The sequence below is a fragment of the Equus caballus genome, chromosome 5, assembly GCF_041296265.1.
Source record: "Equus caballus isolate H_3958 breed thoroughbred chromosome 5, TB-T2T, whole genome shotgun sequence".
Lineage (NCBI taxonomy): Eukaryota > Metazoa > Chordata > Mammalia > Perissodactyla > Equidae > Equus > Equus caballus.
The window spans coordinates 83,307,303-83,333,683 of record NC_091688.1 but is presented as its reverse complement, the minus strand read 5'-3'; the positions used below and the strand labels follow the sequence as shown (position 1 = coordinate 83,333,683).

General features: G+C 34.9%; 1 protein-coding gene and 1 long non-coding RNA gene across 20 annotated transcripts in view; one reads left to right on the top strand and one right to left on the bottom strand.

The window, feature by feature from the left end:
• COL24A1 (collagen type XXIV alpha 1 chain) overlaps positions 1 to 26,381 on the bottom strand; it is a 349,220-nt gene that overhangs the window by 232,205 nt on the left and 90,634 nt on the right. For 17 of the 18 annotated variants that reach the window (XR_011438845.1, XR_011438846.1, XM_023641737.2 and 14 more), the window contains 7 exons: positions 22,575 to 22,628; positions 20,484 to 20,528; positions 15,226 to 15,279; positions 15,105 to 15,149; positions 14,803 to 14,856; positions 14,488 to 14,541; positions 9,672 to 9,725 (listed from right to left, as the gene is read on the bottom strand). Coding sequence is in view for 16 of the 18 variants with exons in the window: in XM_023641737.2 (XP_023497505.1) it covers positions 9,672 to 9,725; positions 14,488 to 14,541; positions 14,803 to 14,856; positions 15,105 to 15,149; positions 15,226 to 15,279; positions 20,484 to 20,528; positions 22,575 to 22,628 (360 nt within the window). In the remaining 2 variants the exon portion in view is untranslated. Of the gene's footprint in view, positions 1 to 9,671; positions 9,726 to 14,487; positions 14,542 to 14,802; positions 14,857 to 15,104; positions 15,150 to 15,225; positions 15,280 to 20,483; positions 20,529 to 22,574; positions 22,629 to 26,381 lie in introns of those variants that run through there. The other variant, XM_070267395.1, reaches the window with a different exon arrangement.
• LOC138924140 (uncharacterized) lies at positions 13,486 to 24,589 on the top strand. 2 transcript variants are annotated; one of them, XR_011438849.1, is made up of 3 exons: positions 13,486 to 13,579; positions 17,933 to 18,046; positions 24,454 to 24,589. It is a non-coding gene; the product is annotated as an uncharacterized lncRNA (long non-coding RNA). The 2 variants fall into 2 exon arrangements; XR_011438850.1 differs by having other exon boundaries at positions 24,442 to 24,580.

Sequence of the window (26,381 nt, the reverse complement as noted above, 5' to 3'; positions counted from 1 at the left end):
AAGTACAGAAAAAAGAATATTATAGAACAATATCACTTATAAATACTGATGCAGAAGTACTAATAAATATTAGTAGAATTAGCATTATATTAGGAAAATAATACACCATGATAAAGTAAAATTTTTTCAAGAATGCAATAGAAAAAAGTCATTATATAGAAATGTCAATATATAGAAATTATATAGAAATAGTCATCATATAGAAAATAATCAAAAATCCATTAGTATAATATACCACATAAATAGATCTAAAATATATATATAATCATCTCCATAGATGTTGAAAAAATAATAAACATTTAACAAAATATATATATTTGACAAATTATAAAAACTATTTCTGATTTAAAAACTCAGGAAATGGAATTGATGAATATTTCTTAAAACGATAAAATATATGTATGTTTTAGTTATAATTCCAGCATTCTACATGAGGAATCACTGTAATATTTCCACTAAGATCAGGAACAAGGCAAGAATGCACACTGCTTCCAACTCTTCAACACTGCACTAATGTCATTAGACATGAGAATTGAATTCGAGGTAGGAGAACTGAGAGAGAAGAGCTAAAATGACCTCTGTTTGAAAATTACGTAAGAGTATGCCTGGAAAACTTTAGAAAATCAATGGTAAAACTAACTCAAAAATAAGAAACCATTAAGGTAGTAGGATGTAAAATTAACATTCAGAAATCAATAATCTTCATATACATACAGAAACCTGTTATAGAATATAATGGTAGTGAAAATCCCATTTACAATAGGAACAAAAAGGATAAAATACTTAGGAATAAACTTAACAGGAAATGTACAAAAACCTAGATGACAAAAACTTTAAAACATTTCTGAAAAACACAAAAGCAGACCTGAACAAACAAAAGACATCCACTGTTCTTGGAAAGGATGACTCAACATCATAAAGATGTCACTGCTCCCTAAATTAATTTATAAGAGTAAGTCAAATCCAATGAAAATAATATATTTTAGTGATGCTAGATAGATTGATGCTAAAGTTTATGTGGAAAAATGAGTATGCAAGTATAGCCAGGAAACCACTGAAAAAGAAAAGCTAAAAGGACATACAGCCTTTCCAGATGTTAAAATATAGCATAAAGTACTATTACTCTAAGGTACCAAAGAACCATAACAAATAAAGTTTTTAAGTACCAAAACTTTAGTTGTTTTGAATACTATAGTTTTGTAATATAGCTTGAAATCAGTAAGTGTGATGCCTCTAGCTTTGTTCTTCTTTCTCTGGATTGCTTTTGCTATAGATCAGAGAAACAGAATAGAAAGCCTGGACATAAACCCATGCATATACAGTCAACTAATTTTTGAGAAGGGTGCCAAGAACATACAATGGAGAAATGATAGTCTCTTCAATAATTGGTTTTGGGAAAACTGGATGTCCACACGCAAAAGAATGAAACTTGACCCCTAGCTTACTCCACTCACAAAAATTAACTCAAGATGGATCAAAGACTTAAATATAACACCTGAAACCATTAAAATCCTAGAAGAAAACATAAGAAAAAAGATCCTTGAGATTGGCCTTGACCATGATTTCTCAGATAGGACACTAAAAGCAAAGGCAACAACAGCTAAAATAACCAAGTGGGACTACATCAAACTAAAGAGCTTCTGCATAGCAAAAGAAACAATCAATAAACTGAAAAAGCAACCTACAGAATGGGATAAAATATGCACAAACCATATATTTGATAAGGTGTTAATGTCAAAAATACAAAAGAACTCATATAACTCAATAGCAAAAAAACAACCTGATTAAAAAATGGGCATGGGATCTGAATAGACATTTTTCCAAAGAAGACAGACAGATGGCCAGCAGGTACATGAAAAGGTGCTCAACATCACTAATCATCAGGGAAATGCAAATCAAAACCACAATGAGATATCACCTCACATGTTAGAATGCCTATTATCAAAAAGGCAAGAGGGGCCCAGCTCCATGGCTGAGTGGTTAAGTTTGTGCACTCTGCTTCAGTGGCCCAGCATTTCACTGGTTCGGATCCTGGGTGCAGACATGGCACCGCTGATCAAGCCGTGCTGAGGTGGCATCCCACATAGCACAACCAGAAGGACCTACAACTAGAATATACAACTATGTATTGGGGGGCTTTGGGGAGAAAAAGAAGAAAAAAAAGCAGAAGATTGGCAACAGATGTTAGCTCAGGTGCCAATCTTTTTTAAAATAATAAGACAAATAAGTGTTGGTAAAGATGTGGAGAAAAGAGAATGCTTGTGCACTACTGGTAGGAATGTAAATTGGTGCAGCCACTGTGGAAAACAGTATGAAGGTTCTTCAAAAAATTAAAAACAGAACTACCATACAACCCAGCAATTCCCCTTCTGGGTATTTATCCAAAGAAAATGAAAACACTAACTCAAAAAGATATATGCACCCCCATGTTCATTGCAGCATTATTTACAATAGCCAAGATATGGAAACAATCTAAATGTCCTTCGATGGATGAATGTATAAAGAAATGTGCTATGTAAATACAATAGAATATTATTCAGCCATAAAAAGGAAGGAAATGCTGCTTTTCACAACATGGATGAACCTGGAGGACATTATTCTAAGTGAAATAAGCCAGACAGAGAAAGCCAAATATTGTATGCTATCACATATATGTGGAATATATATATATACAAAACCCCAATTTCATAGAAACAGAGAAAATAATGGTGGTTGTCAGGAGCTTTGGGGAGGGTGGAGGAGGAAATGGGGTGATGTAGGTCAAACGGTACAAATCTTTAGCTATAAAAATAATAAGTTCTGAGGATCTAATGTACAGGATGGTGACTACAGTTAAAAATATGGTATTATATACTTCAGTGTTGCTCAGAGTAGATCTTAAGCATTCTCGCCACAAAAAAATTTAAAAAGAGTTAATCACATGAGGTGATGGATGTGTTAATTATCTTGATCTTGGTAATCATTTCACAATGTATAGGTATATCAAATCATCATCACATTGTACACTTCATACAATTGTATTTGTCAATTATTCCTAGTTATTCTCAAAGTTAAAAAAATACCAAAAAGCTTTTATCATTAAAACAACATATTTGTGCAGGAAAAAACAGCCATTCAAGTAGAATAGAAAACGAAGTCCAGACATAAACCCAAGAACCATGGAAATTTAGCATATGATAGAGATGGTGTTTTAAAATCACTGAAGCAGGGGCTGGCCCCGTGGCTGAGTGGTTAAGTTCGTGAGTTCCGCTGCAGGTGGCCCAGTGTTTCGTTGGTTCAAATCCTGGGCGCGGACATGGCACTGCTCATCAAACCACGCTGAGGCAGCGTCCCACATGCCACAACTAGAAGGACCCACAACGAAGAATATACAACTATGTACTGGGGGGCTTTGGGGAGAAAAAGGAAAAAAATAAAACCTTTAAAAAAAAAAGTCACTGAAGCAAAGACAAATTGCTCAACACACGCTTCTGGGACAATTGATAAGCCATTTGGAAAAAGATAAAATTAAATATATATCACTATATTGACAATAAAAAAAACTCCTCATGTATCACCTAAATGTAAAAAAATGAAATTAGTCAAGTATTAGAAGAAAACATGGGTGGTTCCTTTATAACCTGGGCATAGGAAAAGGTTTTCTAAGAATGATTCAAAATCCAAATTCAATAAAAGATTGACAAATTTGGCTAAAAAAAATTTAAAACTTTTATATGTCAAAAAAAATACCAGAAACAAAGTCAAAAGACAAGTGACAAGTTGGGGAAAATACTTGCAGTATATATCACAGGTAAAGGACTAATTTCCCTAACATACAAACAATTTGTAAACATTTAGGGAAAAAAAGACTAAATATTCAACAGAAAAATGGGCAAAAGACATGAATAGACAACTCACAAGAAAACAATAAAAATAGCCCTTAAACATATGAAAAAGAAACATTCAGTTTCACTCATAATTAGAAAATTATCATAATTAGAGAAATTCTGATGGGAATGCAAATCAGAACAATCCTTTTGGAGAGGAATTTAGCAATAACTAAACAAAACTAAATATACATTTTTCTTTTGACCCTGCAATCCCAATTCTAGGAATTTACGATGAAGCTATACCTTCAAGAAGATGAAAACACATAAGCACAAGCGTATCCACTGCAGCAGTGCTTGTATTGTAAAATGCTGGAAATAACCTAGATTCCCCCACACAGGAGAATGACTAAACAGACTATGATATATCCACACAATGATGTTCTATGCAGCTACAAAACGGGACCAAGAAGAGCTCCACGAACTGCTATGCTATCATTTTTTCCAGGATATATATATATATTTTTTTGATACATGTATATATTGCAAAATGATTACCACAATAGGGTTAGTGAATACTTCCATCACCTCACATGATTACAATTTCTTATTTTTTGGTTGTAACAACATTAAGATCTACTTTCTTAGCAACTTGCAAATATATACTACAGTGTTCGTAACTATAGTCACCATGCTATACTTGCATCCTCAGAACTTATTCATCTTATAACTAAAGGTTTGTATGCTTTGACCATCATCTCTTCATTTCTTCCATCCCCAAGGCCCTGGCAACAACCATTCCACTCTCTGTTTCTATGAGTTTGGCTTTTTTAGATTCACATATAAGTCAGATCATACAGTGTTTGTCTTTCTCTGTCTGGCTTTTTTCCCTTAGCGTGATTCTCAAGGTCCACCCATGTTGTTTCAAATGGCAGGATTTTCTTCTCTTTTATGACTGAATAATAGTCCATTGTATATACATACCACATCTTCTTTAACCATTCATTTGTAAATAGAGTCTTAGGTTGTTTCATATCTGGGCTATGGTGAATAATGCTGCAATGAACATGGGGGTGCAGATATCTCTTCTAATGTCCTGATTTCAATTCCTTTGGATAGATATCTAGAAGTGGGATTGCTGGATCATATGGTACTTCCATTTTTACTATTTTGAAGAACTTCTGCACTATTTTCCATGGTGGATGAACCAATTTACCTTCCCACCAACAACGTGCAGGGTTCCCTTCTCTCCACGTTCTCACCAAAACTTGCTATTTCTTGTCTTTCTGATAATAGCCATTCTAATGGGTGTGAGGTGATATCTCATTGTGATTTTGATTTGCACTTCCCTGATGATTAGTGATGTTGAGTATCTTTTCATGTACCTTTTGACTATTTGTATGTTTTCTTTGGAAAAATTTCTATTCAGGTCCTCTGCCCATTTTTTTTTTTTCTTTTTTTTTTTTTTTATTAATGTTATGATAGATTACAACCTTGTGAGATTTCAGTTGTACATTTTTGTTAGTCATGTTGTGGGTACACCACTTCCCCCTCTGTGCCCTCCCCCCACCCCCCTTCCAGGATATATTTTTAAGTAAAAAAAAAACAAAGTGCAAAAGAGTATCTAACCTTTTATGTAAGAAAAAAGTCTTGAAAAGAAAATATATGTAAATGTGCTTATTAACAAACAAAACACACACACACACATAACACACACACCAAGGATAAAACAAAAACTAGTGAAACAAGCCCAGGGGGTGAGTGGGAGCACTCTGAAAAAGAAAACAGGAATGGGGACAGACCAGAAAGGTTGGGAGGTAGTATATTTCTCTAAGTATAACTTTTTATATAGTTTGAGAACAACTTTTACATAGTTTAGAACAATTTTTGCAACTTTTCTGGAAGTCTGAAATTAGTTTTAAATATAAGGTTAAAAGATTAGTGTTTGCTTAACATAAGTACTTGTTTAATATTTCCTTATATGGTTTTAAAGAAAAAAACACTCATTATTTTTCTACATCTTACAGTTATGCATGAATAAACTTGGCCTAACCATCGGTGTCTGTGAACCCAAGACCCCAACGTGGTAACAGTGGCAGCTACTGAAGAAGGCTTGGCAGCTGATCTTAGCCTTGTATAATTTAACCTAATTCCTCAGTGGAAACATAATTGTGAATAACAAATACAATTGTAAAATATTTCATGACTATAAAATATTTGCAAAATATTGCAATAGTTCACTGAGCTAACTCAGATAACTATTTTTTCTCTCTGTTAGACTGTGTTCCACAATGATGGTGGTGGTGGTGATAGCGGCCAACACATATTGAGTGCTTCATATTAACCAGACACTGAAGTGTTTTACATGTACTAATGCATGTAATAGTCACAACAACTTTATGAGGTTGGTACTATTAATATTTCCATTTTACAGATGAGGAAAGGTACAGAGAGCTTAAGTAATTTGCTCAAGGTACTCAGGCTAACTCCTCAATTCTCATTCAGAAGATATTAATCCCCAAAGTACAGTACTTTTCAGATATAAATTCAAACTTTTTCTCACCCAGTAAGTAACAAAAGCTATCACAGAAGTAGATATGTAGGTCTCATCGTTTTGACCCCTAATAGAATTACTCTTACTGAAACGTACTTTGGTTTTATGCTATCAATTTATATTGAAAGATGGAAGCCGCACAATACCATGAATTGCTGCCCTTCTTTTGAATAATTAATATGCTTTTATCCAAGAGAGAGAGACGCATATAACTGATCACGTTTCATTGTTTTGGCCAGTAGGAAGTTCAGACTCAAATTTGCAATCCAGTCCTAATAAAATGTACAGGACTTTGTGGCTATATTTTGGGGAAAAAGTCTTCCAATCTCAACTGAGTTCTTAACACAACTCAGAAATTATTTTATTACCCCCAGTCACTCCTCTGCTTACTCTTCACAAACTCCTCAAGAGCCCTCCTTCTGCCAGCACATATTCCTCTCAGTCTTGGGATTTACTCTCCTACTTACAAAGAAAATGGAGTCTATCCTATTTGACCTCTTTCAACTTCTTTCTCCTTTCAAAACAAATCCCTACACCACTTATGCTATACATAACATTTATTCTTGATTTTCCTTGCTTCTTAGAGAAATGCACTTAAGTCTGTAAATTTTCCTCTAAGTGTTGCTTTAGTCACAACACTCAAACTTTTCTAGTGATTTCTTCTTACTCATTTCTAAATATTTTCTAATTTCCATTGTGATTTTTTTCTTCTATCTAGACCATGAGTTACTTAGGAGTACGTTTTTAAGTTACCAAAGTTTATTTTACTGCCCTCACATTGTCAATTTAAAACTTACTTGCACTGTAGACATAGAATGTAGGCCTCTGGGGATGAGTGCCCAGGTGTAGTATTTTCAGATCTTGTTTCATAAACCCTCCCTTAGTGATTTCATCTACTACAACTGCTTCCCCTAATACCTCTATGTGGATGACTATACAAATACATATCTCTAGTCCACTCTTTTCTTCTGAGTTTAGAGCCTACAGTTTTCTTTACCCTTATGGGACTAATTTCCTGTAGGTCCTAGAGGCACTTCAGCCCTGAAAAATTCAAAACCAAAGCATTATCTCCATCCACCATGAATATCTTCCTCCTTCTTCTCTTTTATTCTCTATTTTTAGAATGGTGATCCACATTTTATCCAACTGTTCAAGCAAGAAATATTAAAATTATCTTTTATTCCTCTTTCACACAAACTGAATGAATGATTCAAGTGCTGTGGATTATATTTCCTAATTATTTCTTAAAGCCGTCCTTTCCTCTCTATTGTCATAGGCCCTCATCGTTAATCCCCTGGGCTTGCATTATCCTCCGTATAGCCTTTAATTAGTCTTGTCATCTCTCCCTCCCTCCTTCTTGTCACCTTTCCCTCTCTCCTCTTTTACCTTTGTTCCAGCTACAACACATATGTCGAAAACATAAGTCTGATAATTCCATTCCCTTGCTTAAAAATCCTTGATCATTCTCTACAGGATAACGCCTAAATTTAGCAAAACATAGAAGACTCTTTATCTGAGAAAATACATCCTCCGTGCAAGTATAAACTTTTCAGGCTTGATATACTATTAAACATACTATTTTAAATTCTTCGACCTGCAGTTCTATTAAAAGCCTAATGTTGAGAACTTTGAGGATTTGAGGATTTGGATAAAAGCGTTGCCTCATATATGGTTGCCTACGTATTACCTTCTTAAGATCAAGAAGTTATAATTTTTGGATTAGGCCCCATTTCCCAAAACAACCTTGCACCACCTCTTGAGAGAGTGCAGGTTCCATTTCTAGCCCCATGAAAAAGTTTAATGTAGGTGAGGAGGAAGAATGGGCACAGGCTGACAAGGTTGAGATTCAGAAACTTGTATTAGTAGTGCAGCAATCAAAGATAATGAGACAGTGTTTTGAATGGTGATTGCAAACCATAAAACCTCAAAGACAACAGAGAAAAAAGAAAGATTTTGAAAGACCAAGTGAAAAAAACATGGCCTAAGCATCCTTTAACCTGGCTTTATGAAAAAGAAGCAAAAGATCCAAAATCATCCTGATGGCAAGGAGGTGACACAGTCCTTTCCAGCACGCATACCATCTGTAACTACAGTTACAAGAGAACAATGCATGTTCATAATAATCTTTGAACATAATGAAAGATGAATTAGGGTCTGCATCTTCAGTATGAGAACAGGTAAATATGATTCATTCCAGAAAGGTTTTCATGAAAAATTGTTGAAAGAATGTAGGTTCATAAAAGAGATAAACTTATATTAACCTGTTAATTATATGTTAATTGTTTTAGTTACTCAAAACAGTTTCCTTCTTTCCATAATGAAGACACAACATATTGCAGCATTTTATACCCTATTACCTCCCTTATTAATAAAACTAAGTACAATGTAGTTTTTTAGATTTTTGAACTATCAATATCCAATGTGTTTTTAAACTAGACAATAAGTAAGAACAGGTATTTGCTAAAGAAATCAGCCAACCCTGAAAGACAGCTGTGGAGTACAAGGAGATCTCACAGTTCACAGAGAGGGAGAAAGCGTCAGTACAGCACTATGCCCAGAAACTCTTGCCTAGTGCCCTGACAACATGGAGACTGATTTGTTTATGCTGATTTATTTATTCTGAAGCCAAATTCATTTTCTCAGCTTTACTGCTATATCTACGACTCTGAATTAGACGTGTCTCTGTGTGTGTACGTGTATTTATATGTATATATTTGGGCTTACATTTCTGAACTAGAGTGAGCTTCAGAAACTTTACCTCCATGTGATATACCTTTGACTCACAAAATTATTTTAAAAAACATGTCTCATCTCAGAAGTTTATGTACTATATGGTCTTGTAGGAAAAAAAAGCCACTCTATATCAAGCAATAAGCTAAAGTTTCAAAGAATATACAAGCAAATTTGATATATGTAACATAGATTTAATTGCATTTTATTCTAGAATATGAAATCCAAATGATATTTGCATATAGCAAAAATTGGAAGCACTCTGAATTAAAATTCTGTGGATTTTAGGTCCTAAAATTTGATTTCAAGCCCCAAGTATGTGTTATTAATATCTTTTGTGCAGAACAAATAAATCGGCTTGATCTAATCAGGATGATAATGTGACTAAAAGTTTTTCTGTTTCCTTGGGATCACTGCTGCATACCTCCCAATGTAACAGAAAAAATTTAGTCCAGACTATGAAGATATAAACTTTAAAGAGAATCTTTATTAAGACTATTGTGTAAAAACATATTTTACCTAACAAGTTTAATTTCTAGGATTTTTGTTTCAAATTTATTATCTTCCCACCAACATTTTACCTCTGGTCCTGGAGGGCCTAATGGTCCTTGGGGTCCTGGGTCACCTATTTGGCCCTAAAATGGGGGGGGGGATCAAAATATAAACATTAATTTAACAAACATAATTTAAAAAGGAAGCAGACATATGGTAAGCAAACAGCACTCAAAATATTATGCTACACAAAGTTGTAATGACTTTTCAGCAAACAATGGTCAATATATTATGTCAAAGAAAGTTGTAACAACTTTTCAGAAAGAATTTGTAAACATCATCATTGTGGAAAACTTATTTAAATAAAATGTGTACAGATGTAATATATATTTATTCCTAAGTGTTAGAGATACAAACAAATTAATGAGTTTAAGTGCTCAAATAAAGAAAAAAAATTGTGTGTGTGCATTTCCCAGAGATAAGACAACAAAGTTTGACTCAACAAGGTGGGGAACTCTAGATGAGGAACTGCCTTCAGAAATAACCAGGGTCCTGGGGCTGACTGAAAATTCCCCCTCCTCTGCTACTATAAGGGGCTAATTTAGTAATTAAGAATCTTGTTGCTTAATCTCTCTAAGCTTCAGTTTTCTCATCAATAAAAGGGGAATAATAAGAGTGCTAACATTCTCACAGAGTCACTGTGAGGATTAAACGAGGCAATATACGTAAAGTGAGAAAGAAGCACAGTGCCTGGCACATAGAAAGTCCTCATCAAATGTTACCCAGATTTATAACCATTGACCCTTCCCTTCACAGCCTCTCTCCTCACTTGAACGAGACCTAGAATTCTAGACTGTTTTGATCCTTCAATTAAAATTTTGAGGAATTGGTTTCAGTACCTCTGAAGTCACTTTCTGACATACAGATTAAGAATTTTAAATCTGGGTTGGAGAGGAAGATCAGAGGAGAGAGAAGTGGGTATAAGGCCTGAAACTAGAGAGGGCTGGCAATGCTCGCAAGAGACGATAGTATAGAACAGGGAAGGCCAGTAGTCTGATATCCTTGTTTTCCTAAGAAAAACTATTGAATTCATTATTTCTGCCATGTTAAATTTCTATGTGAGCTTCAATTTTGATTTAAATAGGCCTCAGATCACATAAAATTTCAAGATACAATATTAGTTTATCCACTTTGCAAGAACTAAGCACAGTTTCCTATATGCACTAAATCCATTGTCATACAGCACTGGAGAACCTGGACATGAAACAGTACACAGTACAACTGCTGCAACCAAAGCTAGAGAAAGGTCACGAAATAGCATTCAGAAATTCATATAAGTTCTCCTAAATAAACAAAATCATCATCCATCATAGTCTGTATCTAGGGGAGTCAAATTCTGAAATGACAAGTACCTCTCTTAGAGAGAGATGGAGTGCTCACCGGGGCCCTCTTGTGGCAAAATACAAACAAGAAGCTAAATTTACAAGCTTTGAGGAAAAAATAGCATACCCTAATCCTTTGTTTTCAGAAAAGTTTATTGACAACCAAATATATAAAAACATAAATTGTGAAACAATTTTATTCATTCTTCAGAATAATTTTTCATTTTTAAAAACTTCAATTGCAAGTTTCCTTGAATGCCAATTCTCCTTTACAAAAACTGAGTTTTCAAGTAACTTTTAGAGAATTCAATAATGATTGAGCAAACCTCTATAAATGACAGAAATTCTAGTAAGAAATGGAAAGGATATAATTGTCATTGTTTTCTCTGTGTTAAGGAAAAAATATTTCTTAACAACTTCAGATTGGTAGTTTTTTCTAGTTTTTAAATACTTGCAGAGCAAAAGCTTTCCTGTTTCAATATGTAAAAACCTTCCAGATCAGAACACTCTTTTATCTTAAAAATATTCTTACTCGTTACAACTCAGATCCATTTGGAAACAATATCAGTAACATCAACATTTTAGATAACAGAAAACCAAAAGTAGGAGATATAAGAAAAACATGCTTACGATTTTGGCATTCTTTCCATGATAGTACACAAATGTTTTAGGTAGGCACTAATTTGTATAATTGAATGTGGAAGTTTGTTTCATAATATGATAACTGATTCTGTGTAAGCTATTTTACATTAAACAGATGTCTCCTTCTATAACTAGGGAAGGTTTCCAGGTCAAACCTCTACAATTTTTCTATTAATAAGATATAAACAAGTGATAAATAAAGTGAGAATCTAAAGACAAGGCCATCTCACAAATATTAATTCATAAATCTATCCTATCTTCAGTCCAAAGAATGTATTTTTCAAAGATGATAAAACAAACAAAAAATGGTTAACTATCTCCTACCAAAGTAATCCCTGTTGACATTAAAAATGGTTTTTCTTTTTTTAATTAGAATACAGAAAGATATAAAATAAGCAAGTAAGAATCTCACTCTCACTGTCTCATGCTCCCAGCATCCCTGCCCTAAAAAACCCACATTAGAGTTTCTGGTGATTTATTCCAGGAAAAAAAAATATTAAGGGTTTTAAGACAATGTATTAAAGGTGAAACAGGCTCTCTGCCTTTTCTCTAGCTTAGACTAGAGAAAATATTGGTAACCACTATTTAAGAGAGAAAAAGATCATAGAGTCACAGAGCTGCAAAGAACCTTTTAAATATGATGTAGTCTGACTCCCATTTAAAACATGAGAAACTGGATACCATGACGGTTAAATGCCCACGGCCATAGCAGGTCAGTGTCAGGGCTGGGACTAAAATGCAAGTCTCTGCTTCTCAGACCAGGGGCCCTCCTGCCCCCAGTAAACATGTTATTAATGTAAACTGAATCAAAGAGTAAGAGAAATGTCAAAAAGGTTTACCTTATAAAAGCATGATATTTGACTCTAGTTTTCTCAACTAACTGTAAAGCATAAGAGAATAATATTGATATCACTTATTACTCTGCACTGGCCTTAGAAAATGTGTTGAACCATTTCCTTCTATTATTATCAAAAGTTAGGAAATCCTCTCATTATAAAAAATTGAAGGTGTAAGAAATTATGGTCTTATTTTGCCAAGCACTGCACATATCAGAAGTCCCTGTTATGTGGTTTAGGATCATCCTTGCAAACCAGAAGCTTTTTGCTGTCTCATGACCTATTCTCACGCCCCTTATGTATGCACTCTGAGATTCAACTCCAGGACACAAGTCTGAGTACATGGCTGACCAGGCTTACCCCGAGTCCAAGGTGAAAAACTAGTAAAACCCAAGTTCACCACAAACATGTCACTAGACAAATGGATGCCAAAACCTATTCTTTGGATTCAGTAATAACTGAGAGATGTATATGAAATGCTCCCTATTAGAAGTCATAAACTAGGGGGGTATATAACGTTCTGTAACTTAATGCTGCTTCCTTTGATGTGAAAATTAATAATCCTGAGATGGGAGGGTGGAGTTAGAGAGAACATGATGAATTGCTCAGGAAAACAACATTCTTTTTTTAGGTATATTTTAATATTATATTAATAAATTATAATTTTATATCTATTTTTCCTAACTACAATCATCTTCACAGAGTTATAATCAATATTAAAACCTACAAACAATCTTAAAATGTTAAACCCTAAAACAGTAATGCACAGTGGCCAATATATGATCTGATATACATGATCACCTAGTGTAGGGCCTTGCTTGCTCAACACCAGCCTAAATGCCCTATCACAGCCATGTAGACTTCTGGCCCCCTCTGGGGAGGACAGCAACCACCTGGCATTGTTATGATCCAGGACCTGGCCAACTGGACCTGCTAATCTCAAAGAACATCATGTCTTGAAGAACACAGAGCCCTTCCACATGAGCTACTGGTCCTTGAAATGCTGGTCATGCAAGGTCAGTCCCTCTTGGCAAGCACGTAGCCTACTGAGCACCCTGCCTACTTGAGCGACTCCCTCTCTGTTCGTGGTAGTGGTGCACAACTCCATCGAGCCAGTTGCTCCTGGACTCCCTGTATGTAAGTTCCCAATAAACTCTTACGTCTTGTACATTATCTCTGGGTTTTTTTCTTTGGTCTCTCTGCTACCTATCCCACACTGCTCACATAATTGGGCGTGTGGTCAGAAACCTATTTTTCCCAGGTGACCACCAACTAACTATGGGACCTTGGGCAAGTCATTTAACTCTCTGTGTCTCAGTTTCCCTAAAACGTAAAATAGGAATAATAACAGTACCAACTTCATATGATTGTTTCGAGGGTTAAACTACACGTACGGTCCTTAGAAAGGTGCCTGGCACTTGGTAAACACTCAGTAAATGTTATCTATAATAATTATTATGATTTTTAATATGCAGATATATACTTTTAACTCATGTTTTAATCATTTGATTTAAATTAGTCAGTAATTTTAGTTTTATAATTTTTTGGTTTCATGGTAACTACAATATAAGGTATCCTTTTTTTCCAAATAACTGATGCCCTAACTGGTTAAAAAAAGACACGGAACTAGAATATTTGGGCCCACAAAAGTGTGTGACATGCTATCTTTTCTTCAGAATGTTTCCGTAATGAAACAGATATTAGGAAAAATTAAAATATTATTTAAGGTGCTTTATATTTTCTGACTTAAAAGTCCACTACTTAACTTAAATACTGTCTCTAATAGATCAACAAGGTCTTTAGGACTTGTGGAAATTTGGTTTTGGCCTGGGATGAGAGGCGTGGGGCAGGTGCGGTCCAACAGTCTATGAAATGTGAGCTGAAAACTTGAAGGATTAGCTTTATTCTAGAACTAAGAGAGAAAATGCCAGGATACAGGCTTGCATCCTACCTCTTATATTCTACTAATGCCAACAAGCGTCAAGACTCATGCCATGGTGTGTACTCTGTTAATCAGAAAGAACAAAGCAAAAGTTCAAACCTACTGAAGTTCCTGGCTTTCCTCTCATCCCTGGTGGTCCTAGGAAACCAACAGCACCCTAAAAGAGGAGAATAGTAGAGGGAAGAGAAAAGCCATTATACTACAAATGGCAGATGTCTCTATCACAGACTACTAAAAAAATTCATGGAAATATTCCAAAAAAATTGAGAAAACCTGTTTCAAACATGTAAAGCCATATTGCTACCTTATCCTAAAAAATTCCATGGTTAAAACAATGAGTACTCCTTTCTTTTTAAAAAGTTTATACTTTTTCACTGTTTTTTTTGTATTTATACAAAATTAATGGCAAAACAGTTACCTTGTCTCCAGGATCCCCTGGTTCTCCGGGATCTCCCGCAGTGCCTTGTTCACCCTGGAGAGCACAATACCACACAAAGACACTTAAGCGTGGCAAACATGACAATAGTAGAAGAAAACAAATACTAATTATAGAAAAATCATTTCTCTAGCTTTCCTACTTCTGAGAAAAATTATATAATGGATAGTACAGATTAGATCTCATATATAAAAACAAAATATTTTATAAGTTGTGTTGATTCAAAAGAAAAAAATTAATGTGATAAGAAATGATCTCTATGATAATATAAATATTTAAATCACCTTATCACCTTTGATTCCAGGTAGGCCCTTATTCCCTGAAAGACCCTAAAAGAAAAAATGATATTTTGTGACATCATAGAGAAATTAAATGGAAATATCCACTATGCAAACAGAACCATACCATTGGGCCAGGAGTTCCAGAAGGTCCTATTGGTCCCATTGGGCCAACACTGCCCTGAAAAGCAGTAAGAAAAAAAGGCATCATTAAGCATCCATTAGGATTACAAAGAGAATGTGGTAAAATTAATTCATTAATTAACCCAGAACAGTTCATCTCACTAAGCTCCCACTCATGCTTTATTCTTCAACAACAACCTCTTTTTCTCTCCACATTTATAAATCACACAATCTTGAAACTTTATGAAGTCCGTCTTATTTCCTGAAGCTTCTCATACTGATTTCATCCACAAGGACCTTTCCCTTCCTTGAGCTCCTGTAATACTTACTGTCCATGACATTCATCTCCAAATATGTCTCCAACTACATAATATCTTGAAGACAGATGAAATATTTTAGTGCCATGTCCCCAAGAAGTATTTAATAAATACTTCCTTTGATTGTCTTAGATTTTTATTTCACTCATTTATCTAATAAATATTTACCAGGCAGTTACTACGTGCCAGGCATTCCAATGATTTTATTTTATGATTTGAAATTTGCAGAATGAGAAAATTTACCATAATTTCAAGGATAAACTGAGAACACAAGACTCTACTTTTCTGGGCTTCTCTCACTCATTCATCATTTAACATTTATTGGGCATAATATGTGCCAGACACTGTAGTACTGTTGAGGAAACAAAGATGAAAAAGACGTAGTCACCAATGTCAAGGTTCTCAGTTTTAATGCTCCAATGCAAGATTCCTCAAAAACATAAATACCACTATCATCTCCTGCAAGCAAGAGACTTAGAAAAACTCCTTCAACATGGCATTTTAGAAGACAAAAGACAGTAACAACAATAAGGGTATTTGAAAGTAAAATTTGAAAAAATGGTGGACATCTCTTGATGGTTTGGGGATCAGTTATAATTTCTGGGTCACTGACACCTCAATTTTCTTTCTTTCTCTTATTATTTCTTTGTACCTGGCTACCGTATCATCCTTCATCCTCAAAGACCAAGTTGGTTTAAATCTTCCTTTAATGGCTTTCAAATAAGGAACTTTTAAAGGTATATTTGTGACAATGCAGAAACTTTACAGTTACAATCCAAATTTCTTAGGACAGCATCCCAGCCCTTCCTACCAGGCTCCACCAATCCTTCCAGTCTCATCTCCTCCCATTTGTCCCTCCTCTTCTACTTCTCCTTCCTCCAAATCCAACATTTTAGCCACAATGGACCGTTCTGCATTCTCGGAACACGCTCTGCCTTATCTCATGCTCCAAGCCTTTGAAGATATGGTTACACTACTGGAATGCCCTTCTTCTACACTACTGAGTATACTGTACTGTACTTTTTTATTCTGTCTTTCTAGTCTGTGCATTCTGTGAGAGCAGAAGCATAATTTAGTCATTTTTTATTTCCCAGACCCAACATAATAAAAGGTACATGATAGTTTTAAAAGAAAGTATGGAATGAATACTGGAGGAAGTTACCAACTTTAAAAATAAAATTTAAAACATTGATTTTTAGACTTGTATCTCCCGACACAACAAAGTATTTCTAATAGTCTACATTTAAATACTACAAATTTCAGAATGGAAAATATGATGTCTTTACTTTTCAGTGAGTCCTAAAGTCTGTGAAATATAACTAACATAAATTATTTCCAACATGTTTAATCCTGAAACATATGGGACTGTGAGAGGCAAAGAGTAATACTTTCCAACCTAACAAACAGATATGCAATATTAATACATCGTTGACAAACTCTGTCAATAGGAAACAAACATTCTTATAATTACAATGGCTAGTTTATTCAAAGTTCATAGCTTTAAAATTTATGATAGTTTCAAAAAACATAATAAACATCTGTTTGGAAATTTTGCAGCAATAATCATGTAAATATGGAAAGGAATACCTTACAAACAAATATTTCTTTGTTGTCCTGTTGTTTTTTCTATAGACAATATAATATTTTTAACTTTTGTTTCAGTAAATATATTCCTGTGCATAGTTTGGCATCTTCAGATGAATGTACTTTGTATGCACAATATCCTATTTTACTTTTTAATGACTCAAAGAAAAATCACAAAATAGCAAGTGTTGGGAGATATCAAAAAACATATACGTTATGAAAGACTTGCTAAAATAGAGAATTAAAAAATAAAATGATATGGATATAGAGATTTCCGAGAAACATCAAACATTTTGTGGCATGTCACAAGTTGTGTGGAAAATCCTACTCGTCACAAACTACAGCCTTCCGAAAGCGATCCATGATAGGTTAAGAGCAGTTTTCAGTTCCACAAAGATAATCAGAATGCCCTTCAGTACTCCCAACTTATCACACTCTTCTTCCATGGGAAGATGGAGTAGACAGAAGATATACTTTCATGCATGGGAGCTTGAGAGCGTCTGGGATATATCACTAGAGGGAGAAGAGCCTCCCACACCATCATAAATAATCGAGAACTTTTAAGTCAAAGTCAGTCAAAGAAACAGACACAAAGATAGGTTCTTTATATAAAAACAGCAGCCACTGGCTAATTAGAGTTCACATGAGTGAGCATATTGTGGAAAAGACTATGTTGGGTTTTTTTTTGAGGAAGATTAGCGCTGAGCTAACATCAGCCACCAATCCTCCTCTTTTTGCTGAGGAAGACCAGCCCTGAGCTAACATCCGTGTCCATCTTCCTCTACTTTGTATGTGGGATGCCTACCACAGCATTGCTTGACAAATGGTGACATGTCCACCCCAGGGATCCAAACCGGCAAACCCCAGGCTGCCGAAGCGGAACATGCAAGCTTAACCGCTGTGCCACCGGGCCGGCCCAAGACTGTGAGTTTCACATTGTGCTTTTCAACCATACCCACCCACACTGACAGGTAATAATCACTGTCACTAGTGCAGTTAAGAAAGCAAATGACAATAACAATCAACTGCAGGGAAAAAATAATTTAGAGAAGGCAATACCATTTCTTGTCAGAAACTATACTTGCTGGAAGGTAACTCTTGAGAGAGAAAGCAGAGGCTGCAGTTCTGGACAAGTAGATAAACTATTTAATATGAAATATAAAGGTTCTACATAATCTCTCTCAATTACCTTCAAAACCTCACCTCCTTCCACGCCACTCCCATCCTCCCACACCTCCTAGGCTACAATCCTGCTGCTCCTCTTTCCATTTCCCAAACATTCCATTTTTCCCCCTTCGGTGCATTTGAATGAGTCTTCTTCTGCCTGAAGAGCCCTGTCCCCTTTTCCACCCCACCCCACTCATACACAGTCTTTAAGACACAGCTTAAAAGACGTCTCCTTTGTGAAAGCTACTCTGACTTTCTGAGATCACACAAATTGCTCCTTACTCAGTGGCTTAATTTTAGTCCATTATAGCAGTAATCACATTGTATGATACTGCTTCCTTTCCTTCTACGCCATTAGATTTTATAATGTTGTCAAAAATAGAAATCTTACTTGTATTTTTAGGCCTAGTGTCTAGTTCAGCATTTGATACTTCAGTAGGTGCACACATTATTTTGATTAAAAAATTAAATAATATACACTGGAGGTGGTAATACCTGCTCTACCTACTTTACTACTTGTTGAGGAACAAATGAGATAGATATGCATGGGAAAGTACTTCAAAAAGTATACAGTGCCATCTGTATCAATGTAGAAGAGAAGAGGATTACAAAGATGACTGTTAGTGTCCTTAGTCATTTTCTTTTCTGTAGAATCTCTTCCCATCTACCAAAGGGTGAGTAGAGAAAGAGAAAGGACAGAAAAAGCAGTTATTTTTACTGAGCACTATTATGTGTCAGCACTGTGCTAAGCCCTGGGACTGAAAGGTGGATAAGAGTTAACGACAAGGCAGAAAAGTAGAGGTAGAGTGTTTCAGGTATACAAACCAGTACAAAGGCCATGTAGTAGGGAGGCTGCAGGGCATCTGAGAAGGAACAGCTTTGCTAGTGCACAGACTATGTTCTCGAGATGTAGATAAGAACCAAAACAGTCTAGACATCTTAGGCCATGTTAAGAATTTTGGTCTTAATCTTAACTGTAATTGCAGAAACTCTGAGCTAAATAACTTGATGTTAGTAAGCTAAATGAAGAATGCATGAAAAATATTTTTGGAGTCCAACTCCCTTCCTCTGCTTCCTTTCTCTCCCCATTGATAAGGCCACTGACTACCACCTACAGGTTTAACCTTCTTCTAAGTTCTGAGAGAAAAAAATCGGCCCTTTGGATTCCACCTTCACATAGAGCTTCTCATGAAGCCTAAAGAAATCTCATGAGAGACGGTATACATTTTCAAGTAATCTAAGTTCTTCGGAGGTGGCATAGCACAACGGGTAGAATTTTGGACTCTGGATATAGATAATCTGGCTTCAAACCTGGGCTCAACACTTATAGACTAAGTGGTTCTGGGTTGTTCTGAGAATTAAATAACATAGCACTTGTGACTAGCACATACTAGTTACAGAAAATAGAAAATACTAAATAAAAGTGAGCTGTCCTTGCTAATTTTATTACTATTGCTATACTAATATTATTATGTAAGAGAAAAGTTTAAATGTCTTAGACTCACTCAGGTTTTCTGACTCTTAATTTTATACTCATCATCCCCAAATGGCAAGTTAAAACTTACGCTGATTTCTTCAGAGTTCCAATAACTGAAATCCTGACTTATTCCTTTGGCCAAGTTGTCACCTTCTGCCTTAGGGCAGTGAAGGTGGGGAAAGAAGGTTAGATTTGGAGTCAGAAGACCTGTGTTCAGGTACCAACTAAAAATATTGTGGCTATAATTTACAGCATAAAACTCTGGGGTCTTAATTACCTATTTCACACGTTAGAGCAAGCTCTAAATTGATTTTTAAGGAACATCTTACCTCTGCTCATGGTCACATCCTACTATTTTATGGATATAAATAGTTTACTTTTAAGATTCTATCTTCATTAGACTCCTTACATTTCATAAAGGTTTGTCAGTCTTGCTTTCAGCTCAGCTGAATGCTAAAGCACATGCCTCTACATACATAAATACATATGTACTCATAAATCTGTAGAAATTTGTTATTTTAGTTTATCATAAAGTATAATTAATTTCTTGGTTTATATTATTGGTCTAATTCGTACATCTGGTAAGGAAATACATTTGAGCAAGTTGATATCCAAAAATGACACTAAAACTTCTCGTTTTTCTAGTTTTAAAAACACATCTAACAACTATAAAGCCACAAAAAATATTTTATAAGAATGATGATATTTGATACTCACTGTAAGTCCAGGAAATCCCGGAGGACCAACGCTACCTACGAGTCCCTATGTAAAATAAATGTGCAAAATCGGTTAGAGATGATGCCAAACTACTAAGTGTAGTTTCTAAAGACGAAGACAAAAAATTCTAGGAAAAAATATATCAAATTTTATTTTCTTCTACAGCTAACTTCTAAAATTTCCCTACTCTTCTGCATCCTTCTAAGAAGTACAAATCTCTGGTGGCACTTTATGTTCTTCAAAAGTGCCCCTGGCTCCACGCTTTTGGACGAGAGAACTATCGCCCAGCCTAGGATATAGACTTTTCTACGTCTCCTATGTATCTTACGTATCTAATAAAGGAAGTAAATCCCATTAGTAATCAGCATTATAGACATAACCAACCTATACACTGTATGAAAAGACAGGTGGTCAGCATATAGGGTTAGAAGAAAATATTCAGATGTTGTAAAACACTATCAACTCTTTTGAAGTATATTATTTAAATTCTCTAAACTTCAGTTTTCTCATTTATAAAACAAGAATAATAATATTTATTCTCATTGTAAAGGTCACAATGAAAACTGTCATATGTATAAAAGGTTTTGAAAATTATCATAAAGCACTATACAAATGTAAGAAATTACCAACACTGTTAAATTATTTATATAAACATTTTTATTTATTTTAAATTATTAATATTAATTTTTCCAGTTGATTTGTGATGGGTTTTTGCGACAGCCTTTTGCACTTGTCATTATAGTCTTTATGATAATTCTTAATCCACTCCAGGTCATTGTTACATTATTTACATGGTACAAGGTACAAGAATAGTTCTTTTTTTTGCATTTCAAATTCTGTTTTGAAACTAAGGCATAGTATAAAATAAAGAGAATTATAAATCGACAAACTAAAAATATCCAGTTTATTTTTATAGGTTAAAGATTTTAAAGGCTAAAAATGCTCTTCAGGAAGGACTATGTTATATTTAAATAAAGAGCAGATTTCAAAAAGAAAAATTTTAAATATGGTAGGAGTCTAACCCTAAGAAACTTCATGTATATCTAATTGATAAAAAATTAAATCACATGGCTTCACATCAGGTATGCAAGTACATAAATGGTATTAAAGAAAAAAGTAAATAATGCTTACTCTGTTATGCTTGAAATAAGAAGCTCCCCAGAATCACGGGGAGAAAAGGACCACAAGCATTCTACTTAAAACATCATTCAAGTTTTTAACAATTTATTTGGAAATCAGCTCTACTCTTCTTTTACCTGCCAAGTCTTATAACAAATAAAACCTTGGCTAAATTAACTGAATAAGCTAATATAGTTATAATTCAGAAAAAGGAAATAAAAAGAAATTGTTTTTCAAACATTTACTTTAAGTATAAACGTTAGTAATTTACCTATATCTAAACATAGGAACTATTCCTATTTTAGGCTACAAGGATTTTGTGGTCGATTCTAATTCACCTTAAAATCTTATGAAAAGATTGATGCATGGCATAGATTGGGGAGTAGTTCCTGGATGATCTTTGAGAGCAAAAAGTGAAGATTTTTCTATCTAGTATCAAAAAACAGCAATCCATCACCATTCTTTGATAATATAATTAAATTAATTTTTGAATGGTAACTCCCAGATCTGAATATTGATATCTGAACCATCCCCCAAAAGACTTCTCTATAAAATACTCAAAAGTAAGGCAGATGAATGACAAGTTTGAGTCCAAAAGAGCAATCACTGAGTGCACAATTTTTGCATGAGGCTTGGTAGTATATTCATGTAAATGAAAGCCTTCTTCAACACCTCCCCAGATAGACAAGTCAGTATTGTGATCATATATTTCTAACATTTTACTTAAGCAGTCACATTTAACATGGTCAATATAATTAATTTTAATGATGATCTTTCAAGATAGAGTTTATTTATGACATTTTTGGCTTATTTCCCATGTTGAAAAATCACAAATTGAAATGTGCACAGTGGTATGGAAACTGTCTGGCCAATAATACTTATTCACAAATGTGGTAATGAGGATGGCAAGTGCAGTTGCTCTGGAGTCTCAGTGATGTCATATGCAAGACTGCACCACCACATTGTACTCACAGGACTGCCATCAGGACCAGCAGGGCCTCTGTCTCCAAAGTCACCTGGAAAACCCTGGCCCAGGGAAAGAGGAAGAAATGCTGTTAAAGCCAACATAGATAAAGAATTCACTTTTGCTATGTTTCCTGATAAAGAATTTAGTAATAGAAAATATTTATTTCCTAACCCCTAAATTGTAGTCCAATAAAAACTTGTATTTGTATTGCATAACACTTCATCGATTTTGTTAAATACAATATTTCTATATTTTGTAAAAATTACTTTAAATGCCACATAATATATAAGGAAAGCTAAGCTGGAGAAAATAGGAATTTATTCATCATTATATAAAGATTCACTGAATGAGAGGGAATATATGCAAGATTTCTGGCTGATCAATCCCTTAGTTATCTCTGCTATTTTATGCTGTTCCTATACCCACACCACAAAGAATGAAACGGCTGATATTATTTAAGCATGTGTTTAGCACACTTAGCATGTGCTAAGGGCTTTATACAGATTATTATATACACACTACTTCATTTCATCTTCATAACAGGTAGAATCAATGAGTACTGATATCCTCACTTGGTAGTTGAGGAAATTAAAGCACAGAGAGGCAAGGGCACTCGCACCCATTGGTGATGGGTGGGACTGAGATGTGAATGGAGGCAGTCTGACTGCAAAGTCAATGCTCTTTCTATCATGCTATACTTTAACTCATAATTCCAAGATACAATACAACATGTAAAAAAAATCATTTAAGTACTATTTCATTGGGGAAAGGCATAAGGCACATAAAAAACTGCAAACATAAACTGCGATGCCACTGAAAATCAAGCTTCTCAAACACCTAGCAAGAATTCTACACTGTAAAACTATGAAGGTTAGTAAAGTAACACACTTTCTCATTATAAATTATATTGTAAAATAACTCACTTACTCAGTTACTCTTACTTTATATACTAAAGTTTTTCTCTAAAGATTTACCACTGGGTTTAACAATTTTAAAGCTCACTTAAAAGGTTACCTTTACCAAATGGTTTACAAGATTTATTATTATCAACATTTTGAAAATTTATAAGACACAAAAATAAAAGTACATTATCAGATTCTTATAATCTCTTTATTTAGGCAAGCCAATATTAAATATTATATATTTAACAGATTGCCAAAAAACTAGTTTACTAGTACGAACATGAATAGGCTAAGATTAAAAGATGGTTTAACAACAGAAAAAAAGTATGACGTTTCTTAAGACAGTTAACTCATACTAGAAGCAGTTTCCCTTATTCTGTAATCAGAAGATAATGCAAAAACCATCTGTGTAGTTGAACATATTGTAGCCATACCCCCTTCAAAGTTAGCTGAAGTTCAGGCAGGCGTTTTGCTTTCATTGTCCTTGGAAGTCAAATTCTATTGTCAACAAGCTCACAAATCTGCAATACATCATTCTATTTGGTATGAGCTAATATGGGTATTTGAAAGTATTAATGATGCACAGGTAATGGAAAAAGTAGAGGATAAATTCTGTAATAAATCTGAAACACAAGAGATGACTGATTTTTTACATAGATACTAAGTAGGTTTTCCAGAAACCTCGGTGAAATAATAAAGACTTGGGGACATAGTGCATGAGTCCATTAACCTGTAATGTTCAGAATAGGCAAATGCACAGAGATAGAAAGCAGATTAGTGGTTGCGTAGGGCCCGTGGCATGGGGAGAAATGGGGAGTGACTGCTAATGGGTACAGCGTTTCTTTCCGGGTGATGAAAATGTTCTAAAATTAGTATGATAGCTACACAACTCTCTGAATATACTAATAACCACTGTACTGTACATTTTAAAAGGGTTAATTTTATGGTAAATGATTGTATCTCAATAAAGTTTTTCTTAAAGAATGAAGACACAATCAGTCTGAACAAGATGCGGAGCAGGACTGCTGAAAACATCCTCGGGGCTCACTCAGGATTGCCCAGAGGATGCACTCTTTGGGACTGATTGGCCCCCATCCTCAACCAGTGGGAAGACCTGCTCTCCAGTTCAGCTTCCCACAAAACTAGTGATTTCTCCCTTAGAAGAGGGGAAAAGGGAGAGAATTGTGATCAGTTCTCCACTTACCACAAAACCTGTACTTTCTACAATCCAAATAAAAACAATGAAATACTCGCTAATTTCACTCCCTATTCTTCTGCTTGTTCAACAAGATGTATAATAAATATTAGTTCCACTTGACTTTGCCACTGAAACAATTTAGTTGAACTAAGTAATATCTACTTTTAAAATCTTTATGTATTATTTTTCTTCTCACTTTACTACCCATTAAACATTTCATTTTATTCTTAATTCTGTGTTCTAGATAGAAATCATTTATTATTTTTTTATCCTTCTTACATGTGGACCATGTGTCATCAATTTTTGAAGTAATTTCTACTAAATCTAAACATACTTTGTTTTATGAAAAGTACAGTCAATGCCACAAACAACATCATTATATTTGGCTATATAATGAATATATATTTTCTTCTTAAAAAACCTCATGCTGGGCCAGCCCCAGTGGCCTAGTGGTTAAATTCGGTGTGCTCCACTTTGGCAACACAGGTTCAGTTTCTGGGCACGAACCCACACCACTCATCTGTCAGTGGCCATGCTGTGGCAGCAGCTCACATACAAAAAAGAGGAAGACTGGCAACAGATGTTAGCTCAGGGTGAATCTTCCCTACCAAACACACACACACACATCATGACAATCTTTTATGTTGTTGAATACGTCATTGCTTGTTTGCTATTTAGTCAGTTATTTCAATTCTAGTAACTACATGCATGATTTTTTGTTTTTTTAATGCAAGAGAGGGTCTGTCTTCCTTTAATAATGAACCTATATGTTTGCAGCCACAAATCTTCACTGTTGAAAAACAACCTTCAAGATTGGTTGTGAAATACAGAACAATAGAGACAAAACCCTTTGCCTTTGAACTCAGAAGACAAAAGATAGCTTCTACAGTTTCTTTCTCCACTTGAAAGAATTTGTTGAAAAATGAAATACTAAATTTTCTCTCATATTTACCTAGTGGAAAATGATAACCATTACTTTAAATCAAGTTGTGTCTTCCTAGAAGTCTCCTCACACTGCCAAAGAATATAATGGCCATTTTCCAGGATTATCATCCAGAAGAAAGTTCAAGTTTTTGCTTTTCTTGCCTAATTGCCAATTTCATGAACAAAATAATCGTCTGCTAATGAGCATGCCAGAGTTACACTGTTGCTTCTGCATTGTGCATAATTCTAATTTTTACATTTTCATTGTTTTGATCAGTTATAAAATTTTATTTTATAGAGAATATGATATTTCAGGAATTTCATTTGACCTCTTCAAGTTGTGAATAATTTTGTTGCTACTTCCACTGTTTGATCAGTGTAGTGGACAGACTTTAAGACCCCCTTATGATTCCCACCTCCTGCTGTTCATGCTTTTGTGTGCTACCCTCCCTCTGAGTGTGCGTGGGTCTATGACTTGCTTCTTCCAACAAACAGAAAATAGTAAAGGTTATGGGATGTCACTGATGTGATTATGATTATGTTACACTATATAAGACTCCATCTTAGCAGCCTGGAGCTAGAGACTTCTATGATGAAGTAAGCAGCTGTGTCCAAGATGCCCACATGGCAGGGAACCGTGGGTGACCTCTAGGAACTGTGGACAGTCCATAAGACCAGAGGTTGGCCTACAGCAAAGAGCCAGCAAAAAGCCAGGGCCCTCAATTCTACAATCTCAAAGAAGTGAATTCTTCTCACAGCCTGAATGAGCTTAGAAATGAACACTTCCC